Source organism: Megalops cyprinoides, chromosome 12, assembly GCF_013368585.1.
Source record: "Megalops cyprinoides isolate fMegCyp1 chromosome 12, fMegCyp1.pri, whole genome shotgun sequence".
Taxonomy (NCBI): Eukaryota; Metazoa; Chordata; class Actinopteri; order Elopiformes; family Megalopidae; genus Megalops; species Megalops cyprinoides.
Genome location: NC_050594.1, coordinates 34061419 through 34080834, shown reverse-complemented (window position 1 = coordinate 34080834; position 19416 = coordinate 34061419). Strand labels below are relative to the sequence as shown.

At 41.8% G+C, this 19416-nt stretch overlaps 1 protein-coding gene across 2 annotated transcripts in view; it reads right to left on the bottom strand.

Moving 5' to 3' along the window:
* mdga2a (MAM domain containing glycosylphosphatidylinositol anchor 2a) overlaps nucleotides 1-19416 on the bottom strand; it is a 230199-nt gene that overhangs the window by 52763 nt on the left and 158020 nt on the right. For both annotated transcript variants that reach the window (XM_036542144.1, XM_036542145.1), the window contains exons 9-10: nucleotides 15499-15768; nucleotides 3842-3990 (exon numbers count right to left, since the gene is read on the bottom strand). In XM_036542144.1, coding sequence (XP_036398037.1) covers nucleotides 3842-3990; nucleotides 15499-15768 — 419 coding nt within the window. The remainder of the gene's footprint in view (nucleotides 1-3841; nucleotides 3991-15498; nucleotides 15769-19416) is intronic.

Below are 19416 nucleotides of genomic sequence, written 5' to 3'. Positions count from 1 at the left end.
AGTTTGGGGAAGGCCCTTTTCTATTCCAACATGACTGTGCCCCAGTGCACAAAGCAGGGACTATAAAGACATGGTTTAATGAATTCGGTGTGGAAGAACTTGACTGGCCCGCACAGAGCCCTGACCTCAACCCCATCGAGCACCTTTGGGATGAACTTGAATGGAGATTGCGAGCCAGGCCTTCTCATCCAACATCAGTGCCTGACCTCATAAATGCTCTACAGAATGAATGGGCACAAATTCCCACAGAAACACTCCAAAATCTTGTGGAAAGCCTTCCAAGAAGAGTGGAAGCTGCAAAAGGGAGACCAACTCCATATTAAAGTATATGTATTTGAATACAATGTCATTACAGTCCCTGTTGGTTTATTGGTCAGGCGTCCGAATACTTTTGTCCATGTAGTGTATATATATATGAGGAAACGGAAAGCAAAACTTTTCTGATAATGAGCATTTTTTAATATTGTGTATGCAAAATCAATCAATAATCAATAATTAATGGAATGGGTTGAGTACAATGCACTTGTCCTAATGTCCTTCAAGAGAAAATGCTAATTGAAACATGCTCTCTAAAAAAAGGCTAAACCCTTATCTATGCTTAAAATCCTCAAGGCAAATAACAGACGTGAGAGCAGAGAAACTCTTCATTACAGAGCTCTCCATTGGTTTCTGCTGATTATTACCAGCAATGAATACAGTGGCGGATGGCTATGGCTAGGAGCCAGCCCCACATTTCACCTCGAGTGAGCATTAAAAAAGCGCAAAGCACATGCTCTGCCCATGATTTATGCAGAGGCTCAGGTAGGAAGAGTGTCCTTGAAATAATACAAAAAAATAAAAACAAGATGAGAGCTGTAATGGCCCTTGTGTCAGGCTCGTACTGTGGTGTAGCACAGCTTGCGTCCAAGGCCTTTTCATTGCGTACCAATTTGTTTTGTTTTGTTTAGTTTTTTCCCTTTTACCTCAACTCTGGAGTCAACAAGGATCCTGCACAAGCCAGGGATCTTGCAATACCCCTCCGGGAGGCTGAAACAACCCTGCAGGGTTGACGGAGAAGAGACTAATAGAACAATTTTTGAAGCAATGTCTGCTGTGCAGCAACACAGGAGACAGGGGAGGGATGCTGGCTGGCAGAAAACTGGCGCCAAGAAGTAACCTGGCGTGGCTTTCAAGAGGCACTGGTTAATCAACGCGCTGAAGGAAAGGGGGAGGGCAAGGTCACAAAGAATGCCAGCTTAGATAATTTGCCAAGTTCAGTCCAGGATGCAATGCAGCGTGAGTACTCTGAATGTCATCAGAGCACGGTTAGTCCGGGAGAGAGAATGCCGGAGGAGAAGAGAGGCTTTAAAAAAAAGAAAAAAAAAACTCACACTTGTCAAGGTGAGAGAATGCGGAGGGGAAGCTGTGAAAAGGTCAGGGAAGACAAAGTGGGTTTTAATCAGAAAGAGTGGGGGCGAAAACAGTAGAGCATGCTTGTCGAACAGCGGCATTATCATAAAGGAGACGATGACAATGATGGCAGTGTGGTCGAGATTCGCAAGACATCGCTGGGCTGGGCTTCTGTTCTGCTCTTGGTTTGCTTTTCACACTCGGGATCACTCACTGAGTTGCACGTCACGCTATTAGAAATCTGTTTTATGTCTATTATGTGTAACAGTTGCAGGTGTCTCAACCTTGGGTCCCTGTCTCCCAGGGAACTGGCCAAAAGCACTGCCATGGATATGAAACAGACATGGTTCACAGGCATGAAGGCTCTCCCGCTGCTTTGCACTCAACTTCACTGCAAGACCACCATTTTGAATCTGAATGAAGCCATAAGACAATTGAACCAGAAGGCCATTGGTTCAAGTCCATAGGTTACAGAGTGTGTAAGTACATTGTACATTAGAGTGAGTCACATACTCTGAAATGCTTCAACAAATCCTAATCTATGGAGCTGGCTAAAATGAACTGAAGGAAAGTTAGTTATGAGTAGAACGAAATCTGCTGTGTAACTTGCCCCTGGCCTCTTCTACCCTCATAAGGAATGGGTGTTTTTCCCATAAAGATATCTATCATATTTGACCTCAAACTGAAAATGTGTATAGGTAGGGTTTTGTTTAATTAATTTCTTAGGAAAGAGGTATACTGCTTGCAATATTGTGACAGCATTTCAGAAAGTAGAACAACTTATGCAGTGATATTAAATTAATCCCCCTAATGTGAGATTTGACTTTTTCTTCCTTGATGTTGACTTCAAAATGGTATTTGTCTCTTGTGTTTGCAGAGAAATCCGTGTACCAATCAGCATGATAATCAAGACATATTAAAATAATATTGCTCTAAACAGAGCAGCAGTGTAAAAAAACATCAAGGATGGCATCAAAAACAAACAATGTGTGACCTATGCTGTCCAAACATCTGAGGCAGCATTCGGGTATCCGTCAATGCATTCCTAATAGACAAGCCACACTTGTGGTGCTGTTCCTACAGCATGCCAGAACAAAGTTCTTTCATGAGGGGCATAAATCTTCATTGAGTGCACAGGGAAAACAACAAGCAAACTCCACATAACAAGCTGGCAATGACAACACAGTGACTCTATTCAGATGTATCTGTCTGGAACAAAGAATACTTTTCCTTTTCACAGCAGACAAATTCAATTACATCTACTACTAAATAATACACTTTTAATACTGGTGAAGGGAAGCAGCTAAACTTTATATTTATCCTAAAAAATCTGAGGCTGTTTGCTTATTTACTCTCCAGAACAAGAATAAGGCCCAGAGTCTTTCATTTATTAAATGTCCTGCAGGGCTTTTAACCTGCACTTCAATAGTTATCCTCCAGGGGTCCCTGTATGGACTCCAATCTCAGAAAACCTGAAACAATCAGCACTAGCACATGACTCATAAAATTAATGGCTAATAACAAGATTACTGGAGAAAAACAATTCATTGATTGGTTTTAAATTGACTTTAAAATCAAGACTACATTTGTGCTGGACAATGTAAGCTACAGAAGGCTTATAATGCTAACAAAGTTCGAGGTTTGCCCAAAATGGTTGCTCTCTACCAGTAAAACTACCTCCTGAGCCATTCAAAATACATCAGGTTCCATCCAAGATCTGTAAATGTGGAGATGGATATTTCATCCAACACAGTTGCACTGACAGAGCTCAAGACATTATTGAGAACACTCAATGTTTGGAAGCAGATTTCTCAAACTGCAGTACATGTCAAGATTCTGATCTGATCCATTGGTTTGAATGTGGTGATGTCAGAATCCAAAAAACCTACAACAAACTGCAGGAGTCTACAAACTAATGCTGATCACTGGCATGGTTTTACAGTGGTAACATTTTACAGAACAGAATATGGTACACTCACAAGAAAACAGAGCTTAAGCGATCCTGTGTTTTTACACCAGTAATGTGAGTGCAGACTTAAGTAATTAAGAGTGAGAAGCCAGTACCCTCTAAATGGTATGCTCTCTGGTAATATTCAAGGATTCATCTTGGAAAGATTCACTTACCTGTCCTGCACGGCATGATATCTAACTGGACTAAATGAATATATTTGGATTGACATGAACCACACTGTGCAAGCCTCTCATTTCTTCCTCCACATGCAAAAATGTACTTTGAACAACAGGTTAACTGTTGTGCAAAGTACAAATGTGAAATATATGTATTCAGCATCAGTTATATAGTTCACACTATACTGTGCATCTGTGTGTCTGTCTGTGCATCTGTCTGTGTGTATGTATATACATATACATATACATATACGTAGACATATCCATATAAACACTGTATAGGCAGGGGGAGGGATAAGGGCAGACAGACACTCCTCTCCCTTACCTGCCGTATCCCAAGGCGATATGCCATAATGCGATCCACAGCATTGGGGTTCATCTGGGTCCACTGCAGCTTGTAGGCATACACCCGGAGCCGGTTCTGCCACAATGGGCTGTAGGTATCATAGTAGAACTCTGGAGGGTAGGCCTTTCCTGTAAGAAGGAACCATCAGACTGCAGTTAAACATGGCTCTTCTCTCTGTGAAGTACAAGCAGTATCTTAACAGTCTTTGTATTTTCTTTGAATCTTCTGTGTTTTTACATATTACCCACTCACAGATCTTACTTTCAATGCAGTAATATACTTAAACTGCTTTCATCAGTTTCTTAGCAACAGGTGACAGAGTTCTTCATAGTTTTGCACCATACTACAACCCCTTTGTCCTGAACTATGAAGTAACTGCAAAAACAATTCCTTGCATTGAAATAAATGTGTTCCATGTGCCTGTTCTTCCTTGTGTGTGCTAACTGTGGATGATATAATCAGTGTGTACACTGCTGAGGAAGAGCAAATATACATTGTATGCATTACAAAATCAAACCTACAAAATAGAATTTGATTTGATTTACTACTGTATGCAAATGATGGAATTTCAAAGACAAATACTTATCCTCAAACAAGGCAAATGTCTGCTTTTTAAAACAACAAGTTCATCTGTGGTATTAAAGGTCAGTGCAGCAGTTGACATAGATTTAAGTGTATTCAGGCTCACTTCCATACTTAAGGGTCCGGGAGAAGGGGCCTGCCCACTGTGCATAAAAACAACATCAAATTGTGAGCCAGATCTGTGAAACTGATGATATTCTTTCAAAGGGAGAGGCTAGACCATTTTCCTGATGATGTTCTATTTGGTGGTATCTACCCTTTCACAGCTCAAAATGATGCAAAGAATTCTGCTTTTAAACTGCATATTTATTCATTTATTTCTACTATAAGAAATGTCACTGAAACTATTAAATATAAAGATTTAGGAATACATTCTGGATGATGTAATGATAGCACAGACTGCAGATATCAAAGCTATACATATATATTTTTTTCCTCTTCTGAGTACTCCTTCTGGGACTTAAAATGGACACCCTTCCTACACAGTAGTGTAGTAATATGGAAGCTGTTATGTAGTCTGACAAGGCTGTCTAGTTTTTTTTGGAAGTCAAAGGCACAGGCACGTTGGGGTGGCTTCTTTAGCATCTCCTCACTGATGCTGGGAAGCTGCAAGCTTTGGAGATGTGATTAATTAACAAAGAGACTGCACCATAAAGGCACCCAACACCAACAGTTCAAAGAACATGCAAGCTCAGAAACAGCAGCAAAGGAGGTTCTCCTCTGGAAGGTTTGAAAGTTGACAGGCTGTGAGGAGGATGTGGAAGCAAGACCCGTCTGTGTGACATCAAACGAAAAAACAAACTCAACGAGGAGTCAAAAATGCACACAGCCGCATAAAAAACCCCGCATATTAATACACAAGGATGTGGGAGACTGCACACGCAGCAATATATGTGAGCTTGAAGTCTAGCCAATCACTTCCTAAATTTGTTACAGTACATTTGATGTGACTGGAGGAAATGCCTGTTTTTTCGTGGGGGTGTACTGCAGGGAAGTCAACTTAGATAAATCAAGATGTCAGAGGTCTTCCAATGAAATTGGGAATGGGAATTTGCTGATCTCTGCAGAGTACAACCATAAAATTGTCACTGGAAGAGGTGTTTATTTTATCCAAGGTTTATTAAGATAAAATGAGACCACAAGAGCTTCCAGTGATCCAACAGAATTTCCTTGGCTGAGCCCAAAAGGGTAAACTTTGATCCGGTTGGGATGCTTGCCTGGATGACAGCAAATTTATTCTGGAATTAGACCCTGTTCTTTTTTGAGCAGGGAAAAATCTTAATTACCCACTTCTGTCATTCTTTTCACATGGCAACAACTTGAATGCATTCCAGCACGGGGAGACGATTCTTTAAATACCCCCAAAACACATCACATTCCTGTCAGACATTCATCTGAAGAACAGGTACTGGAAGGCATGCCTGCATTTCAGGCAACAAGCAAACATTCTATTTTGAGCTGTAATGAATGAAAATGGCTGGCCATCTTCCATCGCACACTCAAGAACCGCTTCTTCAGACTGCTTTTTGGCTCCTCTACCAAGGTATAACCCATCTCCCCTTATTTGTTTAGTTTTACTGTATAATATGTTGAACTGCACTTATTCAAGAGGGGCTTCACTAGTTACATCAGTACAGTGTAGGGAGCTGATGCTTGTTTGAACATGATCAGTTTCCCTTAGGTACTGTCTTTTATGTCACTTTATTAGATGCACTTTGTACTCATTTTTTGGTAAGTGACAAAATGTAATGAATGTAACACAAATTCATTCATGTTATAAGAGTGGGTCATTCCTTTAAAAGAGCAGCGGGCTGGGAGCAGAGTAGAGTTGTCAGGTGGGAAGTACTGGGGGTTACATATAGACAGAGAACTAAATAGCTAATTTCTCATCCACAGTCTGTGACTTTGTGACTCTGAAAATGGACATACCACAACTGTAAAATTTGTGTAAAAAAAAAAAAAATCTGTGAAAAATTTGATAAAAATAACACTGACTTCCTCAATTAATAAGTAAAATATTTTTATTTTAGTTCTACAACCCCTATCGTCTGCACAATGATTGATGTAAAATTATGAAATACCAGAAAAAGAATGAAATAATTACTTTAAAGAATGTGTGTTCTTTCTTTGTTGAACAATGATTTCAAAGGCTAAAACACTTCAGTAAGTTGGCTTTTGTCACAGTACAGCACCATCCATTCTTGCTGTGATTCTTTACAATGGGGTGCTGATGTTTGGGAATGTAAGAGTGCTCCATTCAGCTTTGTTCACTTGGCAAACACAAGCAAGCACAGGGGTTCTTAACAGGGGTTAAAACAGAGCTGTAAAAATAGCTGTAGAAGAAAACAAATATATCATACAATGATCATGAGATCATACCACAAAATTTACCCAACATGCATTTTTGGACCAAGTATCTGTGAGGTTCTGTCGATTATTCAGTATACCAAAGCTACTGTAGCTGTTAATGCACTGTGCTATTCCTGAAGCAGCTACTGTTTTCCACATGCCTGGGGTCAGCAGCCCCTTATATATATGAAGTCTCTGAAGATTCATTTCCATGGAAGAAAATACAGAGCATTCATGTGAAGTGTGCCATGAATATTTGATCGCTGCTTTCATGCATTATTAATTTGAGATCAAAATTGATAAGAAATCTCTTTACATTAGACTCTGTAACAACAAGTCACAGTGAATTACATGAAAAGATGATGGCTTTTATTAAAATCCTTCCTATTCACCACTGACTCTGGCTTGATGGATGCACTATCTGGAGTAAGCCAATAGTGAAATTAAATCCAGTGAATGAGGATTTGTAATAAAAACAGATGCACATTCAAGAGGTGTGATTTACAAATTTCTTCAATATTTAAAAGAAAGGAAACATACTGACACAACATATTGAGGAACAAACTGCAAGTCTTTCCTGGAGTGTAATATACATATTCATGGACAAATCTCCAATGGTGAAATGGAACAATGGCACTGTATCATTATAGCAACTTGCTTATGCAGATTACCTTAATAAAAAGCACCATGCAGCAACATGAGGTTCAAAAGCAACCTCTTCAAACCCACACCCAGCTTTTATTTTTCCTCTTTGCTGAGTGTGGGTTTGAATCACCATGTTCATTTTTAGTCAGATGTGTTCTATTTCACAGCATTTGAAATACCTCAAAAAAGAAAAGAATTAGACTCTTCTTCTGCAGGACTATACTGCAACTCGCAACTTAAATAATAAACAGAATAAAGAATTTACAGAATAGTGCAGGGGATGTTAGATTTCACACTGGCCACTAATTACGTAAGGGACATGCCTATTCCCACAGAAGCACTGGTCATTTGGACAGGATAACATTATGAATAACGAATATAAAAATTGATAAAATGAGATCTTTTAAGTCTATTAGTAGGGGTGGGCAAATCTTAACTTTTTTTCAAGACAAGTGTTTTTTATGGCCATTTTAGTTGCTGAACACGAATCCATCAAGATTTTTGCCCTAAAATGATTTTTTGAACTGGTCAGTGGATTTTTTCAAAATGGCGGCCAAAAATTCAAGTTTTTTTCAGAAATTTCCTTAGAAATTTACCAACATGACTTCCAATATATCTTTTTATAGGTTTTCACGGTTGAATTCAAAAATGAAGGAATCAAAGCAACTGGAGCATTCATATTGCCATCAAGATGAAAACAATGACATTTGTTGTTTTTTTCATTATTTCAGCATAACCATGTCTACACAGAAGACTTGTCAGAAGTCCAACACCCATTGCTTGTAATGTGTCATTTGATGTTTCAGGGGTCCCTGTAGTCAAATATGAACAAATCAGAAAGATCAAGGGTGTCGGTAAATGGTCAGGTAAAAATATTGAACAATTAAATTATAAAAATCAAAATTTCTGCAAAACTATTAGCTAGCAAGTAAAGAAGCTAGATGCGGACTTTCTTGCCACAGTACATTCTGTAAAGAAACTGGCACTACACAAGAAGGAAGATCTGAAGAAGAAGAAAGCTAACAAAACATTAACTGTTCTGGAGAGTTGTAAAAGCCATGGTGGTCCCATGACACCAAACAATTTGGATGATTTGTCTGAAGTGAGAGAGAAGCAGATTTTAGCTGAAATTTCCTATTTAAGGCTAACGATTGCCCCAGACATTTGACAGATGAGATGTGTCAAAACAGCAGAGGGAAAGTTCAAGATGGAGAAATTCAGTATGAAGGAACTTTGAATTTCCATAAGAAATGCTTTGAAGCCAGAAGACAATATCACAAGAGATATCGACAGTCTATTTATGAATGCACTGACAATGTGATAATTTTGTTGCAAATCCTGCTTTTCTGTATCATGTTCACACTGGAATAATGGTGAAATTGCCTACTTTTTACACATTTCATGCAATAGACATGCTTGAATTGTTCTAATTCATTTATTTTTGAATTCAGCAACCTGAAAAACCTATAAAAAGATGTACTACAAGGAACAGTGGTAAATTTGTAAAGACATTTCCAGAAAAAAGTCAACTTTTTGCCGCCATTTTTGAAAAAGTCCACCAGTTCAAGAATATATTTTAGGTCCAAGAACTTGGTGGATTCGTGTTTAGCAGCTAAAATGGCCATGGAATCCACTCGTCTTATAAGAGATTTCGGAAAAAAGTTCAGATTTGCCAATGAAGACAGGGAGAAAAAGATATGCAGGGGAGATCCGTTGCCCAACTGTCGTTGGGGAAACAACGACATCATTGGAGGTCTGCTTCTTCTGGCTTCCTTGTCAGGCATACATTGTCGATGTGAGGGATGTTGAAGAGATCCAATCGCTTTTACATCCGTAATAGCTGTCTTTGCTGACAGCCTTTAACTTCGTGTTGGGTCACACTCTTGCGCAAGGGGAGCACTACATATTACCTGCAGTTAGATCTTTTGATGTCCTTGCCAGGCATAAATGTTGTCAACACGGGAATGACGAAGAGACATGGTCGTCTTCGCATTCAGTGAGATAACTGTCTTTTCTGACAGCCTTTAATTTCGCTTTGGGGCATTTCGGTTTCAAAGGGTGCATCGTTTATTGTTGAGGGACTTACTTCCAGAGCCTGTTGTGGATTCATAATGGAGCGTGCTGGAAAGAGCTTGCCCAATCCACAGCTGAAGATGAGTTCAGGATGCATCAGCGGTGAGTTCAGGATGCATTGGTGGTTGAGGAGTCTTTCTCTTCCAGAGCTTGCTGAGTTAAGAAAAATTATGGGCATCTGTTTTGGGGGGAAGAACTACCCCCCCTCTCCCAGAGCAAGGAGGGGTCCCCTAGCAGAGCTAGCTGAGGTGTCAAGCCATCAGGGATGGAACTAAGGGAACAGGGGACAATAAGGGGACCTGAGGGAAATAAGGGGACTAAGGGGACCTCAGATATTGCTCTTGCCACACTTATATAGAGCTACTTCAAACACTACAGTCCATGTGGGCACACAATTCATTCACTAGTAGAAAACTCATGCCTCTAATTGCTATGACCTCTGGAGCTAGTATAGATGCTGTGTGACAGAGAGGTGAGAATCTAAAGTATACTCTGGGTGACCCCATCAGTGGTCATGTTTGAGGTGGGGTTACATGTATGGCTGTGCCAGGATGTTTGTATTTGTCTAAAATCAAGAGCAGTGCCATTAATTCCATCTACAAATGGAATGGGGTTGTTTTATGGCCTGACAAGGGTGAGGGGTAATGCAGAGCCCAATCCTCTCCTTACCAGATGGGCAGGGCCATATATAGTTTGAGAGAAGGAGGAGTTTTGGGCATTTCTTATATACCTTATAAGGTATACCGCTTGAGCCTGGGGCAGCTGATGCTTTGGCTTTCCGGATGATGTCTTGAATTTCCTGCCATGTAGGCTCCTTCACATTCAGCTCAGTTGCTGGTTTTCTAGGTTTGCGAACATTCCGATTAGCTCCTAGTCCTTGACCCCTACAGGGGTCGCTGTGTGCATCCCACAGGAACTCCTCTACCTCTGGCTTTGGGCTGGATAGTGTACCAGACTTTTGTTGGCTGAGAAGAGTCCTGTTGAAGCTATATGGGTCTTTGACAAGCTGTGCTTACCTTTTCTCTTTCTTCCTTCTTTGCTGTCGAAGATATTCTGCCCTCCGGTGTTAGGTCCTTGATACCTACTTTTTCAGCCAGTGAGCTGGTTTTTAACAGCTTGTTGAGCATCTTTATTTTGCTTCTCAAGCGACAAATTTCCCTTTCCGTCCTGTTTGGTTGCAGCGGTGGCTGGGGCTAGCCTCTCCGCTCCATTGGGCCAAATCATTCCTTAGCTAGGTTGTACATTATGGCTGTGAGTGAGTTGAACTTCTATGTACTAGGCCTGCTAAGGCAGCTTCCAGGATGCTGTCAAGGTTGTCATCGAACTGCATCCATGCGATGTTGTCTGATGATCTAGACCATTTGATCCTCTCTTTCCTTGACAAATGGATTGGGGTAACTGAAGGGGAACTCACTTGGTCTGTTCTCTGGCACTGAGGCGGCTCAAGTGTGGAGAGATCTTCAGCTCTGTGGAGTGCTTCCTGCCTGGAGTTCTCCTTCGTCTCACCGGATACTGAGCCCATGTGCTGCATTTGGGTCACTGTTGTTCCACAAATAGACCTGCTCTTGTGTATCTTGAGCCCTCTGATGTTTTTGCAGACTTTCCCACAATGACACATTGCCATGAATTCCTCTCCACCCAGTATTGTTTGCTTTAGGTTTGTCATAGTCACAATTTCTGTCCTGGCCGTTACCGGTGTGTCTGTCCCGTTGAGTCCGTCCCGTTGAGTCTCTCATCCTCCCCCCTCTCAGGAGACTCTGGGGGTATTGCTCTTCATGTTCATTCATAGCTTGGATGGTGCCCTCATGCGAGTGCTGCCCACAAGGGTGCTAACCTTGTGTGCCCGTGCCAGTCTTTCCTGGAGGTCAGCTGTCTCCCCAGCGTCACCGACCTTTCTCCGTTGCCACCCAGTCTTTCCTGCAAGCCACTGGTAAAACAAGAGATTACTCGTGACATACACCTGTTGGGGTTCATTCTCCCGTTACCTTATGAGGTAACCGTAGCCTTCAGCCAGGAGCAGATGTCATCAGGTCATACCCAACCTTCACTGAGTGTTTTGACCCTTAACCACGACACTCTCCAGTTGGTGGGTCAGCAGTGGTGGCCAAATCACTGCCCATCTGCTCCTGGCTTCCAGCTTCCCTCCTCTCGCCTTCTCCATATCCAGCAAGAGGCTCGTTCTGCCTCTTCCCCCATCCTATGAGCTGCTTGTTTCTTGCTCCTTTCGTCCAGGCCCAGAGCTGACAACAACTGCCATGTTGATCTGGCTGGGAAACCTCTGCAGTCGATCTCCAAGGGGAACAACCATGCCTGCCATCCCTTGTCCTTGCAGTCCTGAACTAAGGGCTGGTACTTCAAGGCCGTTCTCTCATGGGCCTCTTCGCAACTCTCCTCCCACGGCACCGTCAGCTCCACCAGAATTATTTTCATGTCTTCAGTTGACCACAATAAAATATCCTGACGGAGGGTTGTGTGCACCACCTTTGGGAACTGCAGCCAGATTGGGCTTTAGCCTTTTGGTTGAGAAAGGCCTGACTCCCTGATGAAGGTGATGGCCTTCTTCAAGTCCGTGCTGGCTGGCTTCTTCTTGCATCTCTCTCGCTCTAGTGTGTCAGCAAGAGATAAAAGCACCTTATCATTGCGCCACCTATACCGTCCTTGAGTTGGAGATGTTTTACACCCGGACAGTATGTATGCCAGTGTCCCCTTCTGACCACAGAGCTTGCAGTGCGGGTCCTCTCTCAGCCCCCATGTGAAAGAAACAATTCCCATATACCTGAAAAACAGCTTAGTCAAGGGTAGTCACCATATTAGTCAACACTTAACCAATAGCCATTTGTCCAAGTTTTTATTGTATTTTTTATCCTTTTCCTTGAATTTCATGCAGTGCTACCAGACCCCACTGTGCGAATAACAGAAGTTAATAGATTTTAATGGGATATACAAGATTCTGACAGAACACAGCCTCTGCTATGTCTAATTAAAGCCTAATCAAATAATGTTTGTAACACCTCTGTTTAATCTAATCTGCTTTGGATCCCATTTTCTTGCATTTCCCCCCTCCTTTGCTTTTCATAAAGGTGATCTGCACCCATTGATGTGCACAGCATTTTTCAATTATCCAAAGCACTGTCTTGCTTTGCATCCCACCTAATAACCGTGTATAAGGCACGCAGATAACAAAAATGGATTAGTAGGATTATTATTATCTGGATATTATGACTGTTTAATTTATCTAGGAGAGAAAAAATATCTTACTGTACACTGTGGAGTGCCAGGAGTGAACAAAGAATGCAGGGGAACAACTACTGAGGCCGAGACTCGGTTTCATCAGGTTGCAAGTGTAAATTTTCATTGAATAATAGTGATTGCTAAAATTAATTACTACAGATCATTCATCAGGAAGAACCCTTTTTGAGTATCTATTTGTATGTGCTTCCTTTAAAAGCTGGTGATTTCTGCGCAGTATAAGGGAGGCAGTTAAGGTCAAACTACAGGTGGTCAAAGTAAAAAAAAATAGCTGAAGAACTCTGCAGCATTGCAACCATTCATTAAAGCAATTGGACTCCCAGACCGGAGGTCTGTGAACCATGGGATACAAGGCGCTGCCATTGGAGCCTATTAAAAAGGGTGCTTCACCCAGCATTGCCCCAGCAAACATTAGCTAGGCAAATTTAAGGTTTAAGAAGGTTTAAGAAAAGGAGAAACTCCCATCACAGAAAAGACATGAATGAGGGCATGTCGACTGGACTGCATCTGAGTGCGACCTGAGTGAAGCAAAGTCATGAGACGAGGATGGAGAATGAGATAACTATTTGTTTATTCATTCATTCATTTATTTTCTCAGACATTCATTCTCAATGTTATGTTTTGTGTACAGCAGCACTTGATTGTGTGTCCCCAGCTAATTTCCCTTTGGGGAGGTTAAAATGTACCTTATCCTAATTTATCTGATCTGAAAAGCCCCAGCCACTTGGTTATCTCTCATTAGGTATGTGCTGCGGTGTCATTCTGGGGGGAGGGGGGCTGCTGTAGCAGCAGAGTAAACCAGAATACCATGAATATTTCATGTGAGACTCCTCAGAGCTGTGCATCAACCATCCCGACGGACATTCATTATCATAGCGACCACTGCAAATCCGACACCACAGATCTCCTGCCAACCTGGCACCCAGCACACATAAGCATCTCGCTCTGTTTGATCACCGGGAGCACCCCCACCCGTCCCCCTGCCCCCCCCCCCCCCACCCATCCACCCGTTTGTGTCAGGATCGCAGGGTGACCCCATCCATGAGTGCTCACAAACACTGATGCACCAAGTCTCCTCCTATAGCTTGTGGAGGCAGAAATGCTGTTGTTCTTTGTTTTGTTGTTTTTTTTTTCCTTTCTTGAGCCACTCATATAAATCAATGCTGTCATAAATCACACAGGGGAACTGTTCTCCCCAAAGCAACTTTTTGAAATGCTAACTCAGCACAGGTATGGACTTTGTCTCTGTGTTCCACCGGAGATGGCAACATTGTGATTTGAAGAATAAAAAACAATCTTTGTCACAATGTACAAAAATGAAAAAAAAAAAAACTATGAATACGGTATTGAGGGGGTGGAGGGCACTCAGCCTTATCCACTCTGAATATTTGACTTTGATTCAAGTGTGCTTTTTTGCTGTGGTGCCTCTTATCCCTAAGGCAATAAGCCATCCACACCTTTGGCAGCCACTGTGTCCAGATGGCTGAAATCTGGCCAGTATGGAGGGCACGACTGAAAGTGATATAATCCTATCAGAGGCCTGCTATGCAGAGCAGGACATTATCAATGCAAAGTAAATGACCTGGATGGAGGGCACATAATCTCAGTGAGTAACCTATATACTATCACCAGTAGGTAGCTCTCCTCCCTCCAGCTCTGTCACTTCAGTATGTTTCATCCGCCATCTGGGAGTCCAATGTATGAATATTAAGCAGCAGCAAAAACATTTCCCTTTTCAGGAGAAAAAGGGTGCACTGGGAGAGAGGTTGGGCTACTTAAGAAGTGGCATAAAATCAAAGCGACAAATTGCCCATCAATCTTAACTAATGGCTGCGCAGGGGGGCAGGGGGAGGGGGCGGGGACTGGGGCAAGAGAGACAGTGTTATTTCTGCCAATCTGGGGCATGCACTGACAGTCCCAAATCACCTCATTGCGTAAAAATAAGAAAAAAATTTGGAGATGAGGAGGCCGGTGACGTTTGATTTCAGTTTTCAAAAGCTGTCAATACTGTGTTCATTTTACAGTGACAGCCACGTGTTTGTTACATGTGGAGGCTCTGTGATCCGAAAATAACAGGCTAATCCAGAAAAGCAATTATCCTTCAATCATGCCATCTCTTCACCACCGTCTAAGTTCCCATTCTCTTGAAAACTCTCATTTATATTTTTTCTTAAATAATTCATGAGAAACACAATAAGTAGAGTTCCTTTTGTTAACTCATAAGCGGCTTATAGTGTTTATAAATGCCTCGGTCTATAGGTACTAACAAGGATTTTATACAGAACACGATTTAATAAAAATGCCAGGCTGTATTTTATTCCCCTTCCTGGATTTTAACAATTACCTCCATGGAAAATTAAATGAATTTAGCCTGATATAGAATAAGTGCTTGAGAAAACTGAAGAAAAATGAATACAGCTGAGCTGCACAGGGTGGTGTTCTAGACCACTGCATAAATACACGAGAAGGCAAAAGTAAACTGGATTCTCTGTGTTCAGCCATTAACATATTTACCCAACTGCAGCCACTAGTTATGCATAAGTACATATGAATCAAAAGGAAGGCAATATTCACCAAGGATTCACCGAGAATATCCAGCAACAATTCAGTAATGTATGTCATCTTAACTGTATTTATCTCTTTGGTGAAACAGAGGCAGTAGATGCAAGACAAGGTATACAGCAGTTGCCATAACAAAGCTGTGACCAGTAATCGCTCCTCCGGGGGGGTTAGGTTACCTGTGACGAGGAAGCTGCAGCGGCCCGCCCCAGCCTCATTGATGATGTCACAGGTGTACTCCCCGTAGCCCTCGCGGTTCAAGTTCCTCACGCTGTACTCTGTCTCATCCTGCGAGTCGAACTGCCCTGCATGCAGCAACCGGGAGCCCAGCCGCCACTCATACTTTAGGACCCGAGACGGGTGGGCCCGCAGGACCCTGCAGCTCATGGAGAAGGTGCGACTGATTCCCTGCCGGATTTCGGTGAACACTGGCTCCACGGTGGGTGGATCTGTAGGAGAAGAAGAGGAGGAGGAGGAAGAAGGAAGAACATATCAGTATGTATACCAGAAACTGAAAACAAGTTGTTTAAATGGTTGTAGCTACTTAGCTGGCTGTTCCGTCTAGCACAGTGTTTCTGCCCCTAGTGGGGAAACATTGTTATTGACAGACTCATTCGCACACACTCAATCACTGAGCAAGGAAATGAGGCATTCGACAAAATGAGCAAGTGAAGGACACATCTGTTTCTAGGGTTGCTTCTTACTGTTGCCATCACTACATGTGCAATCCCATACCCAAATTCTAGCCCATTTACAATAAGAGATCCATCTATCCATTTGTCCATATTGAACACATAAAATATTTAAAGGCTGTTTAAGGCCCCTGGAGGCCTCATCTTTCCCCATTTAGAAAATCCTGACATTAATGACATTAATTAATCCAAATGCACTCAGTCATAAGATGACAGTGGCTCCAGCTTTATCAATTAGCTGCAAAGAGGGCTCCATCTTCAATGGAAAGAGATATGATAATAATGAGATCCTAATGCTCTTTAATGTTCCTTTCGTTAAGCTGTCCGAAGATGTGTGATCCGTGGGAACTGCAATTACAAAAGCTTGGCCTGGCAAAAAAAGAAAAAACTTCTAACTTAAAAGTAGCACTTCAGAGGAACATCCTCCACCTGCTCCTCCATTAGAACAGACTCAATCAGATCCCCTGTGTTAAATTCATTTAGTGATACATTTATTATTTTAATGTCACAGTCGCTGTATGAAAGATAAAGGTGGACTCACAAACAAGCTGAAAACATTATCAGGGAGGATGCTTAAGGTAACTGTCATTAAAAAAACAGAATTCTGGTAGATGATTACTATGTACTGATTGGACTAAGAGATTGTGGGGTTTTTTTTTTGATTAGTTGAATATTTTTCTAAATCATGTGCAGTCGGAGGCAAATGCCTGTTAACTAAGGCTGGTTATAATGGTGTCCCTATATTGCAAAATGCTCTTCCTGTCTGTTGTGAGATCTCAAAGAAAACCCTTCATACTTTAATTGTTAACTAAACAGAGGCATGTTCCCTGGACAGTTGACCACACTGCTGCCTCAGTGAACTGCCCTATTTCTCCTCATTCTTGTTCTCCTGGTTTTTTCATCAAAAATTACAGGAAAGCATGAGCCTGCTCCACAGCGTTTGTGAGTGGCATCATGCCAGATTAGACAAAGTGAAACTCAACTATATGAGACGAATGCCCTCCAAGAGGGAATCTACAGAGCGTCTTACATAATCGAGTATATGGAGCTGTAACAAGGTTACCTACCCTAACAGCTCACTGGGGTGCTGATTCATTTCCACTAAATAAAGCCACGCTGAAAGGAGGGTCATTTATATCATGCCTTTATCTATCTTAGCAACCCCTTTTTTGATATGTCAATTGCATATTAGGCTCGTTTCACTGCAACAACCTCTGCATTCACAGAGGAGTGCTGGGGATAGGTAATGTTGTCCTCTGATACAGTTACATGCCTGTAGTGACTTTTTTTCATCCTACAAGTCCCACAGTGCACCAACCTGAAGAAAATGCTGATTAGAGGATACAGTAAGGGCGTACTCACCCTAGGCCCGGTTGCCTTGTACCATGCCTGAGGACGATTGTCCCCCCTCCCCACTCCTCCACTCCCCCACTGGCCTACACTCACATTGCACTTAACATTCCGAGCCCGAGCACGCTTACATCATCACGATGCAACTTTTTGTGTTGAAGAAAAGCGCTCCCACACAGCGCAATGGAGTTTATGATTGTACTTGCTTTGTGGCTTATTTGGAGTCACACATGGCCCTCTCACATGCCTCTCAGATTTATTGATTATGCAACGCAGCGGTTTTCATTTAATTGTGCTGCACGTATAAGAAGATTTTTTTATAGAGTCAGCTGACGTTTCAGTCATGCTAAGGGACTGACCAACTGATTTTGGCTATATTTCTCAAATGAAAGTAGGCTGTCCTAGAGGTGTTAGTTACATGGGTTTCAAAGAGAGCTCAGGATCAATAACAACACCAAGGTCTTTGATAGCTGCACTTGAGGCAAGGGAGACACCATCAAGGTCTAAGTGTAAAATGAGTGAATTTGCTCCTGATTAAATTGTGGTCAACAACCAATATTTCGGTTTTGTCTGAGTTAAGGAGAAGATTTTGGGCCATCCAATTCTTTACATCTGTTAAGCAGGCCTCCATATTTGATATATTCAGAGGGACATCAGGTTTGACAGATATGTATAACTGAGTGTCATCCACGTAACAGTAGAAGCTAATGTCATGTTTACGGATGATATCACCAAGAGGCAACATGTATAACTAGAAGAGCAGAGGCCCAAACACAGATCTTTGAGGTATACCATATCTTACTCTGGAACGAGCGGAAGATTCATTGTTAATGGAGACAAATTGATATCATTCTCATAGATAGGACCTAAACCAAGATAGAGCCTGTCCTCTTATGCCAACCAGGCTTTTGAGGCGGTCAAGGAGGATACGATGATCGATGGTATCAAAGGCTGCGCTTAAGTGTAGTAGCAAAAGAAGAGAGATACAGCCATTGTCAAAGGAGAGTCGAATATTGTTGAGCACTTTCAGAAGAGCGTTTTCTGTACTATGATGAAGTCTAAACCCAGACTGAAAAACTTCCAAAATGTTGTTAGACTGTAAAAATGCACAGAGTTGCTTTGATACTGCTTTTTCCAGGATTTTTGAGAGAAATGGAAGATTCGAAATGGGCCTGTAGTTTGACATTCATTGGGATCTAGATTGGGCTTCTTCAGAATAGGCTTGATAACTGCTACTTTGAAGGACTGAGGTGAATGTCCACACGTAAGGGAGGCGTTGATAAGATTTAATAGTGGTGTGCCAATTGCAGGTAGTAGCTGTTTTAGGAAGCTGGTTGGTATGGGGTCTACTTGGTTGGTAGAGTTTTTGGATGAATTGATTAAAGAAAAAAAGTCACTAAATTCAATGGGTATAAAAGAGTCAAAGCACAAGGTAGGCCTAATAGACATACCTAGGTTGTCTGGGACGGGACTGGCCAGGCAAGAGGGAGAAGTTGATGGAAATTTTTGTATTAACTACTATAAATTGCTGGCATGTTAGGGTTAACTGATGCAGGACTCTTAGTTAATCTGGTGATAGTGCTAAACAGATACCTAGGATTGTCCTTATTTTTCTCAATAAGGGTAGAGAAATATTTGGATCTGACAGCTATGAGGGCATGCTTATAGGTCAGGAGACTTTCTTTCCATGCCAGGAAAAACTTGTAATTTGGTGGAGCGCCATTTTCTTTCAAGTTTTCCCATAGCTTGTTTGAGAGCTTGGGTATGGTCATTGTGCCAAGGTGCTATCTTTTTGTCTGTGATTTTCTTCCTTTTAAGAGGAGGAACGGCATCCAGAGATTTACATAGAGTTGATACTGTCTGCGAGTTGATTAATTTCAGTTAAAGTAGGGTTTGAACATAAGCTAGAGGAGATTTCATTGTACAGGCTGTATGATGTAGGGAGCTCATCGATAAAGGCATTAGCTAAGACTAAAACATGCGTCCAGAAGAAAATTTGGGCTCCGTGTATGTGAAGCACATTAGCGGTAAATTGAAAGAGATGAGATAGTAGTC